The sequence below is a fragment of the Oratosquilla oratoria genome, chromosome 23 (assembly GCF_046742065.1).
Source record: "Oratosquilla oratoria isolate Oo_2021 chromosome 23, ASM4674206v1, whole genome shotgun sequence".
NCBI classification, from domain to species: domain Eukaryota; kingdom Metazoa; phylum Arthropoda; class Malacostraca; order Stomatopoda; family Squillidae; genus Oratosquilla; species Oratosquilla oratoria.
In genome coordinates, this window is record NC_134799.1 from 16922218 (window position 1) to 16947249 (window position 25032).

Consider the following 25032-nt stretch of genomic DNA (forward strand, 5'->3'; position numbering starts at 1 on the left):
TGTTCAAGAAATTAAAAAGTATCATCTTGAGTCAACATTTACTATCGAATTTCTGTTACGTTATGTCGATGTTTGTGTAAGAGATTTGGTAGTAGCAAACACGGGGTAGAGAGAGAGAGAGAGAGAGAGGGAGGGAGAGAGAGATGATACAGGATACCGCCAACACAAGTAATTACAAAAGATCCTTCAAATAACATTCATTGGTAAACAACGAGGCAGACGACATAATGTAAGCACCTCGGTATTATCAATAACAAAGAGGCCGGCGCAAATAACGCCCAGAAAAATGCTAAGCTGCGCTGGGCAATGTTATTTTCATGAGGCTAATTCACAAAATGTTGTTATTATTTTTTACCAGCAAATTAAACAAAAACAAAGACCAAATGGTACCAAAAGGTAACAAAATAGAAATTGAACAACGGAAATTCAACACAAGTAAAATATATATATATATATAAATAAATGATGATGACAATAATAATAATATAAAAATACAAAAATAGAATAAAATGTAAAATAAAACTAATAACAAATCATAGTACAAAAATAAATTAAATCAAATAAAGATAAATAAGAAGTTCTAAAACACACCGGGTTTCCCTCTTGAACTTAATAGAATCGTCCGATGTGTGACACGCGCACGCGCGCACACAAACGCGCGGTTAATGTTCTGGTCATTTCAAAGGCCTCGCTCAGCACTTAGAATTGGGTTGGGAGGAGGAGGAGGAAGAGTGAGAGAAGGAATGGGAGGAGGAAGAGGAGTAAGAGAAGGAGGAGGAAGAGGAGGAGGAGGAAGAATGGGAGGAGTAGGAGGAGGAAGAGGAGGAGGAAGAGGAGGAGGAGGAAGAGTGGGAGAAGGAGGAGTGGGAGGAGGAAGAGGAGGAGGAAGAGTGGGAGAAGGAGTGGGAGGAGGAAAGGGAGTAAGAGAAGGAGAAGGAGGAGGAAGAGTGGGGGAAGGAGTGGGAGGAGGAAGCGAAGGAGGAGGAAGAGGAGGAGAAGGAAGAGTGGGAGAAGGAGGATTGGGAGGGGGAAGAGGAGGAGGAAGAGTGGGAGAAGGAGTGGGAGGACTGGGAGGAGGAGGAATGGGAGAAGGAGGAATGGGAGGAGGAGGAGGAGTAAGTGATGGAGGAGTGGGAGGAGAAAGAACAAGAGGAGGAGGTGATGGAGGAGGAGAATGAGGAGGAGGATGAAAAGGAGGAGGTGATGGAGGAGAAAGACAAGGAGGGGAAAGAGGAGGAAGAAGCAGGAAAGAAACGGAGAACCAGAAAAGAGAAGAAACGCGAGAAGCAAAGCGAAGAGAGAAGATAAGAGAGGAAACGAGAAGAGAAGAAAAGAGAGAGATGACAGAGGAGAGGAGAAGAGGAGGAGAGAAGAGAGTGAGAGGAGCAGCCAATCGACGCCTATCTGAGTGTGCACCAGTGAGGACCCCCCCCCCCCCCGCCAGGTGTGGTGCCCGAGAGGTGTTGGGATCGAGGAGGAAGAGGAGGAGGAGGAGGAGGAGGAGAGGGAGAGCAGGGAGGAGCAGAAGTAGGAGGAGGAAGATGAAGTGGAGGAGAAGAGGAAGAGCAGGGAGGAGGAGGAGGAAGAGGAGAAATGGGAGGAGGAGGAAGAGATGTCGACGGATTTCCAAATGAAAAAATGCTTACTATTTTCTCTCTCGCTCTCTAGGCGTCCTCTCTCTCTCTCATAATTGGTAATTCAATTATCTCATCTAGATTCTAGAGCATTGGCTACTGGCGTCCTAGAGCGCTTGGGTTCGAATCCCCACCATCACTCTTCCACTTCGAGAACAAGCCACTTCCTAGAATCTCTTATTGTCTAAGTAAACTTAGGACTAACTAATAAAAATCAAAATAGAACACTTAGACTGTCTTCCCACAAAGTGTTAAAATATATTAAATTTTAATTCAAAGAAAATTTAACTATCCAATTGTGATTATGGTATGGCAACAGGTATGGTTGCCATGTTGGCTTATATATATATATATATATATATATATATATATATATATATATATATATATATATAATATATATATATATATTATATATACATATTATATATATATATATATATATATATATAATATATATATATATATATATAATGTGTGTGTGTATTTACCTATTTGTATTTTACGTGTGTTCAAAAATGCGGGAGTAACCATCCGCAAAGATAAACTAACGAAGCTGAGCGTTTTCGTTTAATTGCATCTTCAGTGCCAATATTTGTATTAGCACTGAAGATGTAATTATATGATAGCGCTCTGCTCCGTGAGTTCATTTTTGTTGGTGTTTTCTCATGTATGTGTATGTGTATGTATATATATATATATATATATATAATATATATATATATATATATATATATATACACACACGTATGTCCATTGAAGATTGTAATAAGTACTTAATTTGGAAGAGGAATCTCAAATGCAGACAGAATTCGAATTCGATAAGAAGAGCGACCATCAGCTGTCCGTTGGCGGGAAATGTCCCACGCGACGCCATTAGCTCGGTGCTTCGTCGACATTTTTTTTTTTTTCAAACGACACGTTACCGTGAATGGAAATCAATATGTATTACGCCATTAAAAATTAGGAAAAAGGAAAGGAATGGAATAGTAAGTTTTGGAAATTAGCTCAATTTACCCAATTTAGTATAATGATCTACATCACACAAGACAATTGAAATACAATACGAACCGCCAAATACTATAATTTACTAGAACACTTTGTATAATAATATTTGTAATACTACATCTAGCAACATGATACTATACTATAAAGCACATTCAGTCTATCAATACGGGCCATTAGTGAAACATAATTTTTCCTAACCCTCCCCAATATTGCGCACAATATAAAATGTAAACACGTTGTCGCGAGTTTCTAAAATTAATTTTAAACATAAAACAAGCTACACAGAAAGTAATATTACGATGTATTTCCAAAGTACTGTTTACGAGTCTTACGTGTTTTTCTGGGGAAGTTGACCGAACCTGTTTATAAGAAATCACAACTATCCCCCCACCCCCCAAATAAAACGTTATAGTTCGCATTATCTGATCCCTGGGTAACGCTGTGATATCTACAGACGCACACATTTGCTCAAGGGGGACGGAAACGACTCGTATCACAGGATGCTATTCACACTGGGAGTGTAGGCCAGATAATAACAACACTAACAAATAAGTTTTGTTGCTTCGAGTTACACTGCCTGAAAACCTCCAGCCCCACAATAGACAGCAACGGTCCTCACGTCCTCCCATAGATTTCTCTAGAGACCTTGGACTGTAGTCTATGTTCTAGTATAGAACTATTTCTATACAACCAAACTTCAACTGCTCAAATAGTTGTGGATTGGATGAAGCCAAAAAAATAAATAAATAATTAAAAAATAATAATAATAATAATAAAAAATAAATAAATAAATCAACATAACCAAACCAAATTTGATTAAAACAACAGCAGCAACATGGTGAGGAGCCTACGCCAGGAGGCGCTATTGGGTTGGAGTGTTGGAGCAGGTAACAGTCACTGCCGGGAACTGGAGATAAGACAAGGACCAGGTCAAATAAAGGCAGGAATCAAATAACAAACTCAAGTACCAGGTATCAAAGTCCATAGGGCACCAAGATAAAGTGAAGAAAGCATCGCATGGGGTAACAAAGAGATGGTTGATGGGACTTCAGAAAACTGAAATTATATTAAAATATCTATGAGTGCAAGTCTGAAGATAAGCACAGAGGCTAACATATCAATATTCCAAATGTAATAATCCTTACCATATCCAAACTAACTGCATCACACAGTGTTTGAATTTGAGGAGTATTCAGATATAGGACTTGCATTATTCCCACCATCCCCCTCCCCCACCACTCCAATGGTAAATTTTCAATAAAAGTGGTATAAATACCATCTATATACCGAGGGGTTCTTCCCCATGTAAGGGAGGTAGCCAAGTCAAAGGCACACATCCACTCCCCTCCCTCTCATCTTAGCTCCTCATGGATGACAGGTCATCTCTGTATCCTGCCTACTACCCTGGGTCAGAAGCAATGCAGCAAGACAGTGCATCCACAGCAAGGCTGCTTCACTTAATTGGCAACCCCCCTCACTCAGTATAATACAATGTAAATATATAAATACAGGTATATAAACAATGCACAGAAAACATGTTCGGCTATCGACGGCTCATACATGGGAGGGATTGGTGTAATCAAAATGTGGAGTTTGAGCATCAAGTCCAACCACCAAACTAATGTAGAGGAGAATCTGTTGACAGAAACCAACCCATCATCTATCAACACAAATGCATTATGCAGAATGAAGACCAAAACAGAGCATACTTCATCAATAGTCTATGTTATACAACATGTACCTGGATATGGTGGTCCAGCAAGATGGACAGCAAAGCGGTTTCCTATTTTCAAAACCAGTCAACCCCCCTCACCACCACCATCAGGAGGTGCAGGGACTCTGTCTTTGGGTGCCAAAGATCTCTTTCCCTACTGCAACTGAATTTCTTATGGCTTTTCACACATGGAGAGCTGACACCTGGTAACTGTTCGCCTCTACATAAAAACATATGAATGGAGGAAACTGCAAGAGACCATAAGGCCTACACTTGGCAGTTCCATGTCCCCCTCCACCTTTCATCCCTATCCATAGTTATCTAATTTTATCTTAAAATAATCAATAGTTTCAGCACTCACTATGTTCTTTCTAAGTTTATTACCCTTATTAACCACTCTGTCAGCAAACCAGCTCTTGCTGGTTTCCTTTTTAAACCTAAATTTGACCTGGAGATACAGAAACAGTCCCACACTGGGGCAACACTGACATCAGTCCAGAGTTTCCTCCCAGAAGAATCCTTACAAAGTTCTGAGTATCACTGCGGAGATGCAGGCTTTCCACTTAGTGAAACTCAGAGTCAATTACCTTCATCTGGAGTTGCAGGTTTTGTCCCTGATGGTGGTTGGCTGGACTTCAGTGCACCTCAGTAAGCAGCTAGGTTAAGAGTGACAACTTGTACCTTAAAGTCAGTGTATGACAAGAGTTGGGACAGTCTTCAATCCCAAACTTCACCCTGGAAGGGAGCTGATGAGGGCAAGGCTGTGATGCGGCTAATGTCCAGCCCTTCTAGGTTACCAGATGCTGGATGACCACATTGCAGATAACTGTCCAGGATGTAACACTTCACCCATTACTATACAACACATTATGGAGGACTGCATTGTACACAATCATGCATGCCAACAACGCAATATACACTCTATAAGGGATTTGTGAGGAACCCCTGTTCTATCTGTGGCATTTCTTAGGGAGACAGGACTCCTTAGCCAGACAGTCTAGGGAAAAATAACAAGTACAAGTCTGTTCAATGGATGCTTTCCCTGAATAACTTATTCATAACAAAAGGACATTCTCTCCTTTATCCAAGTAACTTTCAGGATGATTAATTAAAGCAACTGATAGTAACTCTTCAATTTTATTATGTTCAAATAAACCCATTTTCATTTTAATATACACTTCCTATCAAGTAGTTATCTTCACTCTTTCATCCGTTTCCACTTCTTCATATTCTACTTGCACCTTCGGTCTTTGCTTCTTCAACTTCTTTTTGATGATCTTTTTGGTTTTTAATGACATTTTCTTGCCGTTGATTTTTCCAGGGGGAGATGCATCCTCATCAGAATCGGAATCATCAGAACCATCATCAACAAAGTTCCCTTGGTCGCTGTCACTTTCCTCTTGATTACTTGAAAGTCGTCCAACAGCATCCTTGAAAATCAAACCCAATCAGCATAAGACAAAGTGAAAGCTGTAGCTTCACAGATGAAGAAAAAGGAGAGAAAATCATGACCTGAAAAGGGACAAGTATCCTAAGGTGGCTAAGTTGTGGGGACATGGAGAGGTCACAAGTTCCTAATCCTTTTGCCAATGGAGATTTGATTTTTTTATTTTTTTTTATTTTTAGTGAGTACTTCTTTTAGCTGATTTCTGGGCATCACTCACACTTCAACTAAATATTTCTATTACTCAACTAAATATTTCTATTACTCAAAGACTAACACACAAAACACTACTTATTTCATATATGGAATATTTTTATACAAATGTCCCATCCCAGACACAACACACCTTAGGAATCTAATTCTGCACTCAATGCTCTTCTCCTACTGATACACCAATAGACTATACTACGATGCTTAATCCCTCTCCTGTAGTATCACTGAATCTTTTTCTGGGCTAATGCCAGGTGATTTTATTCAGCTGAGGCTGACACCATACAGGTAATTATTTCAAAGAACCCCTTTGCTACCATGTTTAGATATTTAGTCCTGGATAACATTGTACAAATTCCTCTTCAGTTTAAGGTAAAATACTGAAGGGTTTAATGAATTTGGAACAGTTTGAAGATCATTGTCCACATTCTTCCCAGAAATTGGGTATACATAATTCATTCAATGTTTTCCTGATCAACAATCCTTCACCATATTTTGAAATGCTCTCTTCCTGTCAGATTCCCATGCTCTTGCATCCACCTTTGTAAACTGTATTTTTAATTCTTGGAAGAACCTACCCATACCCATCTCTGTAGCCTGTCCTTTTCAATCCTGCCAGTGGCCACATAGCTGTCTCTGTAGCCTGTCCCTTCCTTCCAACATGTGGCAGCACATACTGTCCCTCTACATCAGGTGGAAATACTCACCTTCCTGAGACAAAGCCTGCACATGTTCTCAACCCTACTGGAATGCAACCCATGGATTGGCACTTCATCCAGCCAGTGGTTGCAGTCAGTTTTCTAGAGGCTCTTCGGTTCTAACCCTTTCCATAAAAGATGGGGCTCTTTCTTTTGTTCTTACAGCAAACTAAATTACTCTATAAATCTTCGTGAAAGGCATGTGACCTATCTTGACCAATCATCAAACTGTTGCCCCAGGTCTCTCTTGAAAGAGACTCACAAGAAACAGAGATACAGACTAATAACCAGGACCTATCTTGACCCCCTTAATCATTAACACTGCATCTTTCAAGCAATGCACACAAGCAATGGACAGCATATACATATATGCAAAGGAAAAGGAGAAGGAGTACGAAAAGAAGCTGAAGGAGTGGGAGGGAGTAAAGGATAGAGCAGAGATGGGTGTGGAGGAATGGGATGGTTCAAGGAGGGAGTCTTAAAGTGTGCAAGGATGGTGTGTGGAACAAGAAGGACAGGGGGAAATAGAAGAAAGGGTAGTGAATGGTGGGATGAGGAAACAAAGAAGGTTGTAGAAGAGAAGAAGCGAGCATTCACAGATTGGTTACAAAAGAGGACAGGGGAGTCATATGAGACGTACAAAGAAAAGAAAAGAGAAGTAAAGCAAAAGGTAAAGGAGGCAAAGAGGAGAGCAGATGTGAAATGGGGTAGGAGTATGACAGAAAATTTTGAAAGTAAGAAAAAGATGTTTTGGAAAGAAATTAAGAGAGGAAGAGGAGGCGAATCAAGTAGGGAAGAAAAGGTAAAAGGTACAGATGGAGAGATGATAATGGAAGAGATGGCAGTGAGGGAAGATAGGGCAGAATATTTGAGGGAGTTGCTGAATGTTGAGGAGGATAGGGAAGGAAAGATAGCTGCAAGTGAAGGCAGTTGTAAAAGATGATGAAAGCAGGTAAGGCACCTGGTCTGGATGGATGCCATGCAGAATGTCTGAAAAAAGGAGGTTCAGTGATGGTGGACTGGTTGGTGAGGTTATTTAATGTTTGCTGGAGAGAGAGGGTAGAGTACCGGAGGACTGGAGAAGTGCCTGTATAGTTCCTCTTTACAAGGGAAAAGGGGACAAGTGTGAATGTAGTAATTTCAGAGGGATTAGCCTGTTGAGTGTAGTAGGGAAGGCTTATGGGAGGATCTTAATTGAGAGGATTAGGAGAGGAACAGAAGGAGTAATTGGTGAGGAACAGTGTGGATTTAGGACGGGTAGAGGTTGTGTAGATCAGATCTTTGTGGTAAGACAGATATGTGAGAAAGCTATAGGAAAGGTGAAGGATGTCTTTTGGGCTTTTATGGATCTGGAAAAGGCTTATGATAGGGTAGACAGAAAGGCACTGTGGGAGGTTATGCAGATTTATGGGATAGGAGGAAAGCTTTTGGGAGCTGTCAAGAGTTTTTATGAGAGTAGTAGAGCATGTGTTAGGATTAGAAATGGAGAGAGTAGTGAGTGGTTTGAAGTAAAGGTGGGACTTCGACAAGGATGCGTTATGTCGCCCTGGCTGTTCAACTTATACATGGATGGGGTGGGTGCGAGAGGTGAATGTAGGGTAGTGAGTCAGGGATTGGAGATGGTTAAAGAAAAATGGAGAAAAGTGGGAGGTGAGCCAGCCTGTTGTTTGCGGACGGACACTGCGCTTGTGGCAGGGTCAGAGGAGGGATTGAGGAGCTGGTGGCAGAGTTTGGGAGAGTATGTGATAGAAGAAAGTTAAAGATAAATGTGGGTAAAAGTAAGGTGATGAGATGTACAAGGGGTGAAAGTGGCAGTAGACTGGAAGTGAACATTAAGGGAGAGCGACTGGAGGAAGTGGATAGTTTTTTGATACTTGGGTGCAAGTGTAGCAGGGAAAAGGTGGAGTGAAGGTGGAGGTAGAATGTAGATTGAGAGAAGCGAGTAATGCCCTTGGTGGTTTAAAGAGTGTAATGAGGAATAGACATTTGGGAATGGATGCGAAGAGGAGACTGTATGAAGGAGTGATTGTGCCAACAGCACTGTATGGGGCAGAAAACGTGGAACATAAGAGAAGAAGAGAGAAGGAGTTTGAAATGTGTTTGAGATGAGGTGTCTGAGAAGTATGGTGGGGGTTACTAGGCTGGATAGAGTGAGGAAATGAGGAGGTGAGGAGGAGAACAGGGGTGAAAAAGGATTTGGGAGATAGGGTTGATGAAAAGAATATTAGGAAGGTTTGGACACATGGAAAGAATGAGTGAAGAAAGACTAGTAAAAGAGGTATGGAAGGCAGATGTGGAGGGAGTGAACATGAGGGGACGTCCTAGGATGGGGACCCAATGGAATGGATGGGGTGAAGGGGGCTTTGGGGAAGAGGGGAATGTCTGTTGAGGAAGGAAGGGAGGAGGACGGAAGACAGAGGAGAGTGTGGAGAATGGTTGTATATGGATGATGTTGTGACTGCATTGAGGAGGACGGGGCGGGGAGGTGGGGGGTGGGGTAGTCTGTGTGAGTCAATTGTTGACGCAGCCCGAAGGGATTTCTCTCTCCGTCCTCGCCTTATAATGCAAAGGGGGACGGAGAGGGGGGGACGCCGATTAAATGACGCGGCCTGGCTGTGGATGTACTGTGTCTTGCGACACTGCTTCTGACCCTGGGGGGGGGGCAGGGTGCAGGGATGACCCGTCATCCAGGAGGTGCTCAGATGAGAGGAAGGGTGGGAGGGGTGTGGAGTGTATTTAGGGATGAAATGGGTGGGAGTGTTTTTATGCCTTTCCCTTTTTGGCTACCTCCCTTGGAAGGGGGAAAAAGCCTTGGTATATGTATGTGTGTATATATATATATATATATATATATATATATATATATATACATCAAAGGCTTTTTCCCCCTTACACAGGTGTGTGTGTGTGTGTGTTTACATGTATGATTCACCACAGTCTTGGATCACATGCTGGACTTGTCACTGACAACTATTACCCTCAGGATGAGAGCTCTGAGTAATGCTGTGACTTTACCCCCCCTCCCCAATGCCTTGCCACCCAGAGTTGGAATGCAAGCTCTCTGTGCAGTGATGCTTAAATTTTCATCCCTGGACAGGACTTAAACTTGGATCATTGAATTAGCACTTGAGAATGGTACCACTACACTGTTGTGTCATAATGAGACAAAAATATATATGGGAAGATAGGATACTTCATGTGTACATGAATGGAAAAAAATAATGAATACACTCTGGCTGCTGATTATGGAGTGTATTCAGCAAATTGCAGGAGCAAGTAAATTCATAGTAAAATTTGCTATACTTTCATGGACGGCATAAGTATATAGAATTCCTACATTATCTTATCACACCATACCTACAACATCCATTTATCTCTCAGAAAGTTAGGGTACATACGTAGATGAAGATGTAATACAAAGAAAATCAGGGAAAATAACATCTATTATAAGGAGACATCTACACGGGAACTGACAAAATTAAATTAATAATTATATACATATACTAAGGGCTTCCCCCCCCCCCTTACAATGGAGGTAGCCAAAGTCAAAGGCATAAATCCACTCCCACCCATTTCATCCCTACATACTCCACTCCCATTCACCACCCCTCCCTCCCTCCCTCTTTTCTTGGCTCCTCCTGGATGACAGGTCATCCCTGCATCTTGCCTACTGCCCTAGGTCAGAAGCAGTGCCATAAGACACAACACATCCACAGCAAAGCTGCTTCATTTAATCAGCAACCCGCCCCCCACTGTCCTCTCATGAAGAAAAAGAGAAGACAGGGAGAAGTCCCTTTGGGTTACATCAAAATATTCACACATACTCCCTCACCCCACCATCCCCATCCACTCCCTTGCATACTTCACAGCATCATCCATACAAAACCATTTTCCACACGCTCATTTTAAGAATTACATAGGTTAATATACTCACCTCTAAGTCTTCTTCATCACTCTCATCAAAATCTGCTATAAATTCCCGTTCTTCATCACTTTCATAGTCATCATCTTCATCATCCTCTTCTGAGTCCGAGTCTTCCTGCAAAGATGAATAGAAACATTTTCTTTTATGTTCTTGTGATGAATTAAAAGGTCTGACAATGACTGCAACCATTCACAATGCTAACACCATGTAGTGAACTCACGGAGAAAGAGAGAAAAAAATCTTTGCTTTTGCAAACTTTAACGTTGTAATATTTATCTTACCTCTGCCCTTTCTTGTGCCAAAACTTCTCTCTCTAACTCTCCTTCAACATCTTCATCTGTTTCCACTTCCTCTTCCTTTTCTTCCATTTCTTCAACCTCTTCAATTTCACTTTCTTCCTCCTCCTCTTCTTCAATGCGCACATCAAAAGCTTCTTGTGGGAAGTTGTAGATTCTTTCATACTAGAAAAGAAAAGAAAATTCAACACTTACACGAAATAAAGTATAATAATCCCTCTTACATACAGGTTAACGGAGCCAAAGGGACACCCAGATATGGAAAATCCTGGATATGGTGCAATGACCCACCCCAAACCAAATGAACTCAAGTCATCACTTCATCTTACACATTGAAGATATATACATTGTGTAAAAAATACAGTATAAAACATAAATACACATCTTAAATATCTTGCACAATACTTGAATATGCAATACAAATAAGTACTTAAAAAAAAAAAAAAAGGAGGGGGGGGGGGCACTGAGTATATTTCTTACTGGTTTGAAGCTGCAGCTGATATGGGCAAGATTAGATTTTGTGTCCTTGGATACAAGAGGGATTAATTTAATCATGAACTCAAAACAGTCCCTAATAATAATAATACATACTGTACATAGGGGAATAAGCTACACCACCAGAACTCGAACCTTTGCCTTAATGACTGCTTATTATGAAGCAAAAATGATAGCCTTTTGTGCAGCCTGGCTGGCTCAAGGCTATCGTCTTTGCTTCATAATAAGCAGTCATTAAGGCAAAGGTTTGAGTCCTTGCGGTGGAGCTTACTTCCATTTGTCAAAATGATACACATACTCTACATAATCCATTCACTGCCAACCCCATATTAGCACCTTGTGGATGAGGGGTATTCCCAGTTCCCATCACACTACTCAGTCAATGCAGCAAGACACAGCACCTCTACAACAGGGCCTGACAGCCAGAGCTGGTTTATCCCCACAGCTTCATTTACATGGCAACCCCACTCTTCATCCACTCCAAAAAGGATAATAATTATATCATTGGTGCCTAAGTTTCACTTAATGAAAACCCATAGTGTAACATTGGCTAGCAACAGCCCTCAGGCATTCACACATATCTCTTTATGATCCTTACCGTTCCATCCTTTAACCGCTGCAAGAGTTGCTTTTCAATGGCATTATCCAGCTTTGCTGCCACCAGGGCCTTTTCTTCTCTTCTCTTAATCCGAAGGTCCACTTTCCGTTGTATGGGTACCAATTTCTTTCTATGGAGAGGGATAAAAAAAAAAAAAAAAAAAAAAAAAAAAAAAAAAATCAATCAATCAATAAGAAACTAATGATCAAAATAATTGTTGCCTAGAGTTTTATGTACTGGAAACCCACAGCTCCACAGTAACAGGTACCAGTCCTTGGGCCCTCCCACAGATCTCTCGAGGAAAATTCTTTGAACTGTGTCTAGACTGTGTTCCTATATTGTTGGATGCTCGTTGGCCAAGCAGGTTAATGCGTCATTACTTGCAGTGAAGGTCGAGACGATGACGATTCGAATCCCACTCGGGGCAAGTTGAACTAAGGTAATTGTTCATTAAATTCCATGTTACAAAGTCCACTGTAAGGGGGACTGTCCTAGCCTTCCAATAGGGGGAAGTCTGTGACATTAAACCAAATCAATCATCACTGTTGTGGTAGTAGGGGAGCAGTTGCTGGTTGTTGGCTCTCCTCAAGAGAATTTTTTTTGTAAAAATACAACTAAAGTTGAGACAAAAATGTTTGGTTTAGTGAGTGAATGTAGCCCCTCAGGGTTGCAGCTCTAGAGGGATGTGAGAGTTGGTGTTTTTTGAAAATGGCAAATAGGGAGAAATTTCTTTGTGCCATCCCTCTTGCAGGATCATCACTAGCAAGTGCTTGATTTGGTTTAACATAACAGAATTCCCCCTATCTGGAGGCTAGGATGGTGCCACTTTCAGAGGACTTTGTAGCGTAGATTCTATTGAACCACACCCTTGGTCCAACTCGCTCATGCCATAGTTTGAACTGCTGTCACCTCATCCTCAGCCACAAGTAATGATGCTCTTACCAGCTTGGCCCGTGAGCATCACTAATCCCTTACATAAAACAACTGTGGCCCTTAGACCTTTAGCTGTGACCAGTGTCCTATGTACTCCTACTGCAAGGAAGGAGTCCTATGTTCTATGTACTCCTACTGCAAGGGAGGAGTCCTATGTCCTATGTACTCCTACTGCAAGGGAGGAGTCCTATGTACTCCTATTGCAGGGGAGGAGTCCTATGTTCCATGTAAACCTACTTCAAGAAGTCACAGATAATGAAAATGAATGTTTACATTACAAACGGGTGATAAAAAGAAAGAACCACATTTCAAACACAAGTATATACAAGACAGCAACATACTTTTGTGTTTATATTACCTACAAACCTATACCCCACTGTTTTCACATTCCCATATCCATAACATTTATTTCACATGGCATATTATCCTACATAACCAAAAGTACACTTACTGTCTTCGGAGTTTCAACTTCCTCATGCGTGTCAAATACTGCGTGATCTTCAGAAACCGCTGCCGACATTTTTGTCTGAAGTATTTTTTCCAAAATACCAAGTTTTCGTCAATTTGTTGAAGAGCTTTCACAAAATTCCTAGAGAGCTTAATTTTTTCCCATTGTTTGGCTGGAAAGAAGGCCCTGTGGACAAAAAGGACAAATGTTAACTACTGAACTAAATGAATCTGTCTATCTATATGATATGGTTTAACATCAAAAACTCCTCCACCTATCAGAAGGCTAGGATGGTGCCCCTTACATAGGACTTTGTATCCTCTATCTATATACCAAGGGCTTTTTCCCTCTTATATGGGAGGTAGCCAAGTCAAAAGGCACACACCCATTCTACTCCCATCCACCACCCCTTTCCCTCCTTTCATCTTAGCTCCTTGTGAATGTGAGGTCATCCCTGTATTCCACCCACTGCTCTGGGTCAGCAGCAATGCTACAAAACACAGACACAAAAATTACAACTTTAAATATTACATAACAGACTCCCTCTCTTACAAAGGGCTTGGATGGTGCCTCTTTATGCCAGCCAAAAACAAAAAGTAGAACCTCTGTTCTCAAACGTCTCAAGTCAAACAAATCAGTTCAGCCAAAAAAGGCAAAATTCAAATTTTTGGGGAAAAATATCACACCTATAAAGCTGTATCCAGCAGATCAGTAAACTCATTTCGGTCCTTGACCATACTGGTACTGGAACAGTTTTCTAGAATAGACTGTGGTCAAGAACCAAGGTTCTACTGTATAAACAAGACCCTTCACAATAAAGGGTTGACTGCCCTGTAATATTTACGTACAGATCAACAGTCCTCTTCCTAAGAAATGGGGTGGGTGAGTTGAAGAAAACACCCAGCCCATACTCATCCAAACCCTTTCACCACCCCTCCTTGTGGATAAAGGGTCATCCTTTTCCCCTGCCACCCTGCTTGGGTCAAAGACAATCAACAGGACCTGACATCCAGAGCTGGCTTACCTCCACCTTTTCATTACTTGAAGCAGTGGCGGATGATGTCTAACACTAAAGTAAATACTGAAGGCCACGGGGCAATGAAAGCGCCATGTGAGGAATAAACATTTATTAGTGCAATGTTTCACTTGTTTGAGCTTTATCAGGTACATAGTTGTGGCACACAATTCTCTGAGAATAAATAGGAGCATGGGGGGGGGGGAAGGCCCTTATCCATGCCTACGTTCCAGGACCTAAATTTATAAAAGATCCTATCTCCTATCTATAGACATAAATCTCATCTTAGTTATGGTACAATCATTGTGTAGAGACAAACTATTATTTACATTTTTTTTTTTCTACAAAAGTTTATGATCTTTTTTTCATAAATCATGGATTTACAGGTATGAAATTCATTCTGGGTCCGAATATATAAAAGACTTTTGGGGTTAGGATCTTTTATAAATTCAGCCCCAGTAACCTTTCCCATTCCCCCCCTCCACGGGTCCTATCAATTCTGAGTGATTTGTGTGCTACAGCTACATACCTGATAAGACTGACAAGTGAAACACTGTAATAATAAAGGCTCCATCCTCACATGGTGGTTCTTTGGATAGATTCATCAGCAATCACTAACTGTATGTAATTCAAGATACTGTTGTACACAAATGTACATGTCACCTTACTATTTTCCCTTACCTTTCTGCAGTGCGAATATAAAGATAGCAGATACCATTCTCTTCACGTACAGTGGCATACTGTGTGTTGGCAAGGGGGCATGAACTGCGACTACATAACCCTGTTAGGTTGTATTCATTGCGACAAAACCTCTGGCTTTTGGTTCTGTAAAAAAATTGCATTTGTGAGTACAGCATAGGCATCTTTTTAACATAGCTATAAAAACACATAATTGTGTGGCAGTGAATTATGGAGTAAAGGAAGTGAGTGAAATGAAGTGTTACGAGAAACAAGTGTCTGGGAATGAATGCAAAGAGGCTATGTAAAAAGCAATTGTACCCATAGCATTGTAATGGATCAGAGATAGAATATAAGGGAGACAGAGAGGAAGAGTCTGAATGGTTTTAAGAAATATAACTGGTGTCACAAGAATGGTTAGTGTGAGAAATGTTCTGGTGAGGCAAAGACAGATGGGAAAGGAACTGTTGGACATGGTTGATCATACAGTGCTCAGGAGATCTGAGCACATAAAAATTATGAATGAAGACTGGTAAAATGTGGAAAACAAGTATATGGAATGAAATTGAGAAGATGACCGGACACATTGTCTGTTGAGCAGGAAAGATCAATCAATCCATCTGCTGCCCCTGATCTCTCTTACAGAAGACCAGCAGCCTCAAGGAAACCAGGAAAAGCCTCTGGAGTGGGACCATGAGTCACTTAGAAAAGAGACATTGTATGTCTGGGGATAGTCACTGTGGAGCATTGTAGTACAAATGTTCCAAGTCTTCTGTGGGACAGTTGCATTAGTGACACAGGAATCTGTGACCAGGCCTATCCTGTGACAGTTCTGTCTCAAGGGCACTTGTATGCCCAAGTGCAGGCATACTATTGTGGTTCTTGTATGGTGTGTGAAGGTTTTCTCAGTGGCACTTATATCTGGGGATTGTTGTTGGAGTAGCATTTTTTTTTTTTCTTTTGGGCTTGTTTAGTTGTCTGGGTGTAAATATGTTTCTGTGTGGTCGTTGTTCTTCTTCCCTACACTATCTGTCCAAGCAGTGTGTGGCTTGGGTGACAGGTTGTGTAGCAGGAAAGAGGGTGGATACGAGAGAAATGAATGAATGAAGGGATGATGAAGCTCAAGGGGTCATCCTCATCAGCTTTATAAATTATTCTAAGAGGATGTGGAGGGGGGTCATCATGTGATAAGTAGTGGGGGCAAACTAGCTTTGGCAGTTGAGCCCTACTACTGAAGAGTTGAGGCTTGTTGCATTGCCAATGCCCCAAGCACTGAAACTAGAGGCCAGGGACAACCCTTCATCCCAGAGGTGCTGAGATTTGAGGGATAATTAAATGGGTTTTGTGTATAATCTGGTTGTGCACTTTGACATGGCCACCCTCTTATGGGAACAGGCCTTTGAGATCAGAGTATATTTTCATATACAGGTAGTTCTCGATATATGCAACTTCGATATATGCGAATTCGCGTATATGCGATTCAAGAATTTGCACCACTTTTCGATATGTGCGGGGATATATTCGAAGATATGCGATTTGACCTAAAAAAAAAAAAAAAATAGTCGCGGCCGATTATTTTTTTTCAAAATACCTATCATATATTTGAAGTTGGTGCGCATAAAGCCGTGTGGTAACACTGGCTGCATCAGCTAGGTAGAGCTGGCATCACTGCGGCGTTATCACAACAACAACACCGGCAGCTGTACAGACGGCATCGTCTTAGGCATCCTTCTTGTTTCATAGGCCAAACCATTGTCTTTCTGCAGGTAATTAAGCTTTTTTGATACACAAATTAATTCTTTTTTTCACAAACAAATTAATTTTTTATACTTATTACTGCCCCAATTAATTTCGTCAATTTTCACTCTCTGCAAGAATTATCGTTTATTCTCCGCACTGGATAAACTCTAAGCAGTAAGCCTGCCTGTGTATCTCCAGAGCACATCAACAGTCAGTTTAAGCGTAGCAAGCAGTCTGAAATGTGAATTGTAAACAGACTGATTTTTCAAACAGCTGAAGAAAATACGCTTGGCGAAATAAGTGATGTTTACGGTAGCGTCTTTTCCCGAGGTTAATACTTACATGTCAGCCCCTAATCCATTGCCTTGTGCTAAAATGTATGTAAACATATATGAGATGCAGTATGTAAGCCCTTTGCCAAAATAAAATATGTAAAAAAAATAAAATAAAATAAAAAAAAAAAAAAAAAAAAAAAAAAAAAAAAAAAAAAAAAAAAAATCAATCCGAGTTGAGAACGTATCCCCCTTTTTCCCATAGGTTCAATAGTTCGATATATGCGAATTCGTTATATGCGGGGGGTCCGCGGAACGGAACCCCCGCATATAACGAGAACTACCTGTATATGCAATGTGTGGGCATTGAAAGGCTATTATATATGTCTAAACAGAAAACTGCTGGGGTTGTTTTTATAATGCATTTAGTAGGTTGTATTTGTGTGATGTGGAGTGAGGGACAGGTGGGATTCAGGGCTCTTCCTAGAATGGTGTGCCTAACATTATCAAGTGCTGCTTTATGGTACAAATATCTATTTCTGAATGTAAATGTTCCATTCATGTTATTTTAGTATAGCCTCTTCTTTTTCTTAATGCTTCAGTCTGTGCTGTTAGTAGGCTGTCTTGTTTGCTTTCTTAACTTCTGCCTGTGTTATGGATGCATAATTAAGTATACTTGACCCAGAAGTTCTGTTAAATTGTTTGGGTGATCCATAAGGTCTGTCACATTCTTTGAAGGGTTGTGTTCACATTAAAATATGTATTTTATTATTCCTATACATATTAAAGAGCCATTTTTCTACTTTCAGATACTGGTATGGAACATAAACATTCAGCAATAATTGAGCTACATCAAGCTGGCAAGTCTGTATTAGAGATTTTGAATCATCTCAATTGGCCAAAAAATAAGTGAAGGGTCATCTATTGAACTATCAATTGGTTCAGGTTGATACAGGTGGCATTTATGATCATGCAAGAAGTGGACATCCCAGGTCAGTCTGGAATTCCAGGCTCAAGAAAGTGATCAGGTCCAGGATTTCAAGAAATTCATGTTGCTCCATGAGAAAGACGGCTGCAGAGGCAAATGTTTCGAGACCATCTGTGAGGTGAATCGTAAAAACTGACTTGGGACTTGCTTCACTGAAATGCAGTAAAGGTCACAGCTTAACAATTGCTTCAAAGGAGAAGAGACTTGCTCAAAGTTGGGTACTGCTTGAATGGCTCGAAACTTGTGGCCTGGAAAACTTTCCCTTTACAGACGAAAAACTCTTCACTGTCGAAGAAGCTCACAACAGCAAAAATGACTGGGTTATTGCAGAAAATCATCAGTCATGTCCAGAGAAAGCTAGAAATGTCTACGGCACACAAAAACCGTCATCGGTGATGGTCTGGGCTGGAGTGTCTTTAAGAGGCAAAATTCCTCTTGTTTTTGGTCCTGAAGGAGTGAAGATCAGAACTGTGAGCTACAAAGAACTTATCCTTAAGCCTGTTATGAAGCAACTGAGCCATAATTATTCAGCGATGGCTCATTTCTCTTCCAGCAATATGGAGCACCTGCCCACTGTCAGCAGGATTCAGAGGTGGCTTCGTGACAACATCCCAGATTTCTTGTTGAAGGAAGAATGGCCTCCCTCAAGTCCCGACCTTAAGCCAATGGACCTCAGCATTTGGTCCATCTTGGAAGCCAATGCATGTGCAAAGTCTCACTGTTAAGTAGCGGCTCTGAAGTCTCTGGAGCATCAGTGGGACAAAATATCAGAAGTAATTTGTGCTGCTGTTGAGGCAGTGCCTGGTGGGTTTAGGGCTGTCATAAAGAAACATGGTGGATTCATTGAATAATTCTTCGCTGTACACTGCTGGAGATGTTGTGAACATGTATACAAAATCTGAAATATATTGGTTGAGATCTGACAAATTATTTAATTAAAACTTTGTGACAGAATTTATGGGTCACCCTGCATATAATGATAAGTGTTTCTTTCTGTTGTTCAAATCCTGTGCCTGTCACTGTTCTATGTAGGTTCAGTGAGCTCATAATTTGTTGGGTGTTGGTCATATACATGGCACCTCACCAACTTACCAGAAAAGCATACAATAAGAAAATATCAGGTTGAAGTCAAGAGAAAGACCATGGAAGACCTGGATTGAGGGTGTGAAAGAAACCCTGAAGACCTACAACATTCCACCCATCTAAGCCGTCCATCTTGCCAGATACAGAAAACTCTTTCTCCCCTTGATGCCCAAGCTGGTACAAGAGGACAGATAAAGTAAAGTAAGTTGGTCATATGTTATAACATGTGATACCCAGTATTTAAGGACTTCTGTCCTATGAGACAGGTCCAACAGACAATAATGTATATGTATGTGCATATATATATATCATTTAAGTCACTAAATACAAATTACATAATATTTCAAAAGCAATGATAATGGCAACACTTACTGAATCTTAAATGAACAAAAACTTTTGTTGATGATACTCCATGTGACCTGAAATGAAGAAAAGTATAGAATTCAATACTTTTATGCACATATATATTCTATTACACAACATAATATAAATCAATAAACATATATATATATATATATATATATATATATATATATATATATATATTGGTAACACTGGTATACATCAATGAAAAAACAAGCCCTGAAGGAGCCTAATCAATGGTACTCATAAGCGAGAACTAAGCTACCAATATAAATTACCGATTCAGTACTGTACCAATTTGGTGGGGCTAGTTACCAGAAACTGATAATTAAAAAACTGAAAAATTCCAGTGGGGGCAGTTGCCCCCTCCCCCATGGGTACAGCCCTGAAATCATCATCAGAACATAAGAATGAAGGAGACTGCAAGAGACCATAAGGCCTACACTAGGCAGTTCCATGTCCTTGACCACCTGTCATTCCTATCCCTAACGTTGTCTAACATTTTCTTAAAGCAACCAATAGTTTCAGCGCTCACTACATGGTTACAGTAGTCATTAGCAATATGAAATCACAGTTTCCACTGAAGTGACTACTGAATACCAGGTTATTTTCATCACATGGCTATTGCAGAAGTAATTGGGGACAGATGACTTTTAATCAAATATATTAGCTTATGGAAAAGTTAGGATAGAAAAAGAATATTGCTATTCTTGACTTCAATTGACCTTAAACACACAAAATCCATAGAACAAAAGTCTATACACATACTGTAGAACACTGGAAAATATTGTTTTCATTAAAACTAAATGCAATTATAATTGACCACAATATATGCCACAAAGCTGCTTCTAGACCTGTGCAAATATATTTGCCAATGTTCCCAGCTATAAACAATCTAATAATTTGTATCATACTCAATTTCAATGCACATGATTCTGCAGTCTTTGAGACTTTTACATGATTCAATTATGCTTGGTTGGGATACTTGCTGAATATTGACTAGAAATTCCAAAATGTTGTATTTATAATCAACGGTGATAAAAAGGAAATAACAAGAATACTCAAACATGACATTCCATTATGGTCTATTTCCTGACATAACCAAAGCATGTCATTGTATATATTTCAGTGACAACATCCTTAGCTTATTTTAGTAGTTTTGTTAGACTAAATCAGGTAACACTTTTGCCAAATATTAGCTAACAATTAAAATTCAATCAATCTATTAATGACAATACTAATCCAACATGTTCAATTGACTATGGTATTGGCTGAAAAAATATGGTGTACAGTTTATGTTGGTGGTGGATATTATTTTGCCAAAAATAATCATAATAACGTTCTTGTCACCAACACTTCTATCTATGCAATTATCAAACCTTATTCTGACTCATCCTGAAAATAAAAAAATTATTTTCCAATCACAACTGTATGATGGATTATAATCAACAATCTGTATGAAGGGCTATAATCTACAATAAGTGAAAATAGCTGATCAATCTCAAATCACTGTTATACACGGTCTCACTAATTGCCGAAACCGAACAAAACCGATAAAATCCGAACAAACCAACAAAACCCAAACAAGGACAGTTTTTGCTCAAATGCACACCTATATATATATGGTTGCATTATTTGAATTATTTTCTTTAAAATGTGTGATTTCCATGTAATATGATCAAAGAGAAGTTACGTTTTTATCCTCTGCAAAATTACCGCACACAGCTACGATTCGTCCAGCCTGCCGTCTATGATCACTGGTGGTATGGATCAAACTACACTCTTTTAAGTTTCTTACTGTTGTGTTATTAGTGTAATAGACTGCATATAGTTGAATTATTTCAACTGTTTTCTTTAAAATGTGTGATTTTCATGTAATTTGACCAAAGAGAAGTTATGACGTAACACATTTTAAAGAAAATAGTTGAAATAATTCAACTATATGCTGTCTATTACACTAATATCACAATAGTAAGAAACTTAAAAGAGTGTAGTTTGATCCATACCACCAGTGATCATAGACGGCGGGCTGTACTTTGTATGTGGCTGTACTTTGTATGTGTACTTTAAAAGTACACATTTTAATTTGCTTCCGACCCTGTGATATCTACATATTTTAATAGACATCTTTAATTTGCTTTCGACCCTGTAATCTTTATATATATCTTATATTCCCTCAATCTTCAACACAGGACAGGTGGTACAATAAACTTCGAATCTGCATGGCCATGGGCATGGCCATGGGCCATGGTTAGGCTGAACCAGCACAATTCCATATTTTGAAGAAAATAAATTTGAAATACTTATTACAATTGGGTCGTTATAACTAATAACTCTGAAAGCCATATAACAACAATAATAAAACCCTTACGTCGTCACTCTGCATTTTGTTATAGATAAATGTTGTACACTACTGCACTCCTAAGCACCATTGCAACACACACCACGATGTTTTGTTTACAGTCGAAGTCAGCGGGACAGTATATTTAGAAAAATATAAATTAGAATTTTCGACTTATTTTGTTCAATTAAATATCTAAATGTACAAGTTGTGTATAAATAACACAAAAACTACTGCGTTAATGTAGAAACTAAAAATAAGAATATAATTTAATAAAAAGTATTCTACTAATATACGTATTAGAACATTTAAAGCAATTTGACCGCCAAACTTTTATTTTATATACCTTAAATTTATGCTGGAAACAACCATATAGTTCTATATACTCTATGGTTTTAAAATTATTTTCAACAACATTATAGATACGTTAATTTTCTTTGATGTTAGAAGTTGACACTTTTTATAATTGGAAAGGTATAACTATAATAAATGGCTTCCGAGTTAATGGTATTCCTGATGGAAATCTTGAAAATAAAGTCATCTGAAATAATAAGAGAAAAAATATCAAACACATTAGTCAAAATACAGTTATTCCCCCATTCCCGGAATCCTTATTTCTTAACTTCATTTCCTTAAAAATGTATATTGTTGGCTGAAATAAAAAAAATTAAATGGGCGTTTATATCTTATTTCTCTGACTGCCTCCAGATAATCATATTTCTCTACTTGAGACCCTTAGAGTTGTAAAATCTTTCAGCCCTTATATGAATGAAATATCGGAATGTTTGTCAGAATAGATATACGAATGAAGATCTAGTGTCAATCAATAGCAAAGTATGCCGACAAGAGATCTTTCGATCCAAAACGAAATCCGACGAAGAAATAATACTAAAAATAATAAAATGAACAGAAGAGCAAACAAGAAATTAAACAAAGAAATATACATAAATTAAGCATAATGTCTACGTGATTATCTAGCTGATCTATAAAAATTAAAAATATATACTTCCGTCTCTGTGTAAGTGCATTCACCGATTAAACAACAATGCCTAGCTACATCAACAATATCTAGCCCTACATCCGGACATGTCGATACCAGTGCGTCTTATCTGGTTAATATTCAACATGGAAATGCCCTAAAATATTAATCAATTCCCTTTAAAGTATTGAAGATCTCTGTCAAACCCCCCCCCCATTACTTCAGGTCTCCATGTAATGCATGGGAAGAATGACACCATAAGAATTCGTGGTCAGGGTGTAGAAGAAGCAAAAACGAATATATATATATATATATATATATATATATATATATATATATATATATATATATATATATATATATATGTATATATATATATATATATACATATATATATATACATATATATATGTATATATATATATATATATATATATTTTTTAGTTGAATGACTAACATTTACTGATCTGGTGAGATGAATTCGGAAAGGTTGTCTTCGCTCTGATGTTTCAGTCTTCTCTAGTTTATAAATACAAGCAACCTCCGAGGAAGACTCGGGGGGTTGCCAGATATAACCTATACAGGTACAAATAGGCTGTTGCCATATCATACAGTATTTCCTTAATCTATGTACAATGCATGCTCTACGTCTGGACTCTCAGTATCCATGCATGGGATATATCTACATAAGAATTTGCAAAGGATAGAGACACAAAAAAAAACGTGAGATAATAAGTGAAATTATAATATAAGTTGGTCTGGAAAGGTTGGCAATAGACGAAAGGAGAAGTATTTATTTTTTTCGCTGGCCCCGGGCGGTGCCCAAAGCGCCTGGCTCCGCTGGTCACTGGAGACAATGACGCGTCCCTTAGAAGGAAAATCCGAGACAGGTCCCAACACAATAGTGGGTCCCATGAGAGTTGGCTGACGATGTCGGAGTTTACCGTCACTCCATATGCATGCTTGCGCGCGCGTGCACGCTAGGCATATAAAAGGTTTGACTCTTAATTTCAATCATCTTGCAACATTTATATATATATATATATATATATATATATATATATATATATATATTGTAACGTAATATTAGATATTACGTCATATGTGTAATTATGTTATAGAATTGTGTTCCTTTGTATTACATAACTATGTTCATATTTCTTGTCTATGTATGTATTGTAACAATGTTAAGCAGTAACGCCCGTCCACTATATGTAATCTTGCCTACGTGCGGAGAAAGGTGCGCACTCTTGTAGAACAAACAGACAAGCGAAATCCTGAATAGTTCGGAGCGCACAGATTTGACAGTTACTAAATAAGTAGATTGTTCAAGCGAGTCGAGGGTCTTAAAACTACCCATGTTGACGTGTGTTAACTTACCCTCCTCCCCCCTTTCGCTCACCCGCACCCTTAACCGGAAGTATCCCGCTTCCGGTCCAATGGTATATAAGCGGTGGAAATCGCTCACTCCTTGTCATTTTCTCACATATTGATCTCTTGATAAAAACTAGAAGTTTAGATTCATGAGACGATTGGTGTGAAGTGATCACCCTTTTTGCCTACATTACGTGTCTGATATACATTGCATTACTTTATACTTATATTTGTACTTATTACTTATTTTGATGCATGTTCCTGATCTCTTTGTACTTAGTACCATATTGTATACGTATCTTGTGTTTCTTATTTGAACGATAATTTCCATATTCTTATAATCATGTAACGGTCCCATTGACCCTACTGCCCATTCTCTTTTGTGTTGATTGCCTGTAAATATTTTCCATATTAATAATTTCGTTTACTAGTTTTATCGCTAGTTTAATATTCCTTTCCTGGAATCTTCTTTGTTACCTTTACTTCTAGTCTTACGAATTATCTAGGCCCTGACCAGATAGTTCAGTCCTACAGTGGCTTCTAGAAGTGAGCTGGTTCTTAAGCACTTATCCGTTATACGTAACGTCTCTTCACTAACCAGCCCGTCCCGTAACAAAGTGGCGACCCTTGCCAAGGATATTTTATCAGGTATTTAACACATTCTTTTAGAGATGGATGATATAATTCAAGAATTCGTTCAAAATCCCAGGGTAAGTTTCTAGAAACAAACTAAAGACACTTTGATAGAAATAGGCAAGCACTTTGGAGTAGACATTGATACAAGTTTGCGAAAGAA

The 25032-nt window shown here is 39.2% G+C and overlaps 1 protein-coding gene across 1 annotated transcript; it reads right to left on the bottom strand.

Moving 5' to 3' along the window:
• Positions 1 to 5477: 5477 nt before the first annotated feature.
• Positions 5478 to 22025, bottom strand: Rbm13 (RNA-binding motif protein 13). Its single transcript, XM_076206793.1, has 8 exons — positions 21914 to 22025; positions 19552 to 19598; positions 15100 to 15243; positions 13407 to 13589; positions 12023 to 12152; positions 10915 to 11094; positions 10643 to 10747; positions 5478 to 5786 (listed from the first exon to the last, which is right to left on the bottom strand). Exons 1-8 carry the CDS (start codon positions 21926 to 21928, stop codon positions 5541 to 5543), a joined length of 1050 nt encoding a protein of 349 aa, XP_076062908.1. The 5' UTR covers positions 21929 to 22025; the 3' UTR covers positions 5478 to 5540.
• Positions 22026 to 25032: the final 3007 nt, after the last annotated feature.

Bases quoted from the DNA above. Each gene is read 5' to 3' on its own strand.
- Rbm13 (XM_076206793.1), bottom strand. The intron at 12,153-13,406 runs GTAAGTGTACTT...CCCTCTCCATAG, and splicing joins AAGTTGAAACTCCGAAGACA to AAAGAAATTGGTACCCATAC. The intron at 11,095-12,022 runs GTAAGGATCATA...TTTCTTTTCTAG, and splicing joins AGCGGTTAAAGGATGGAACG to TATGAAAGAATCTACAACTT.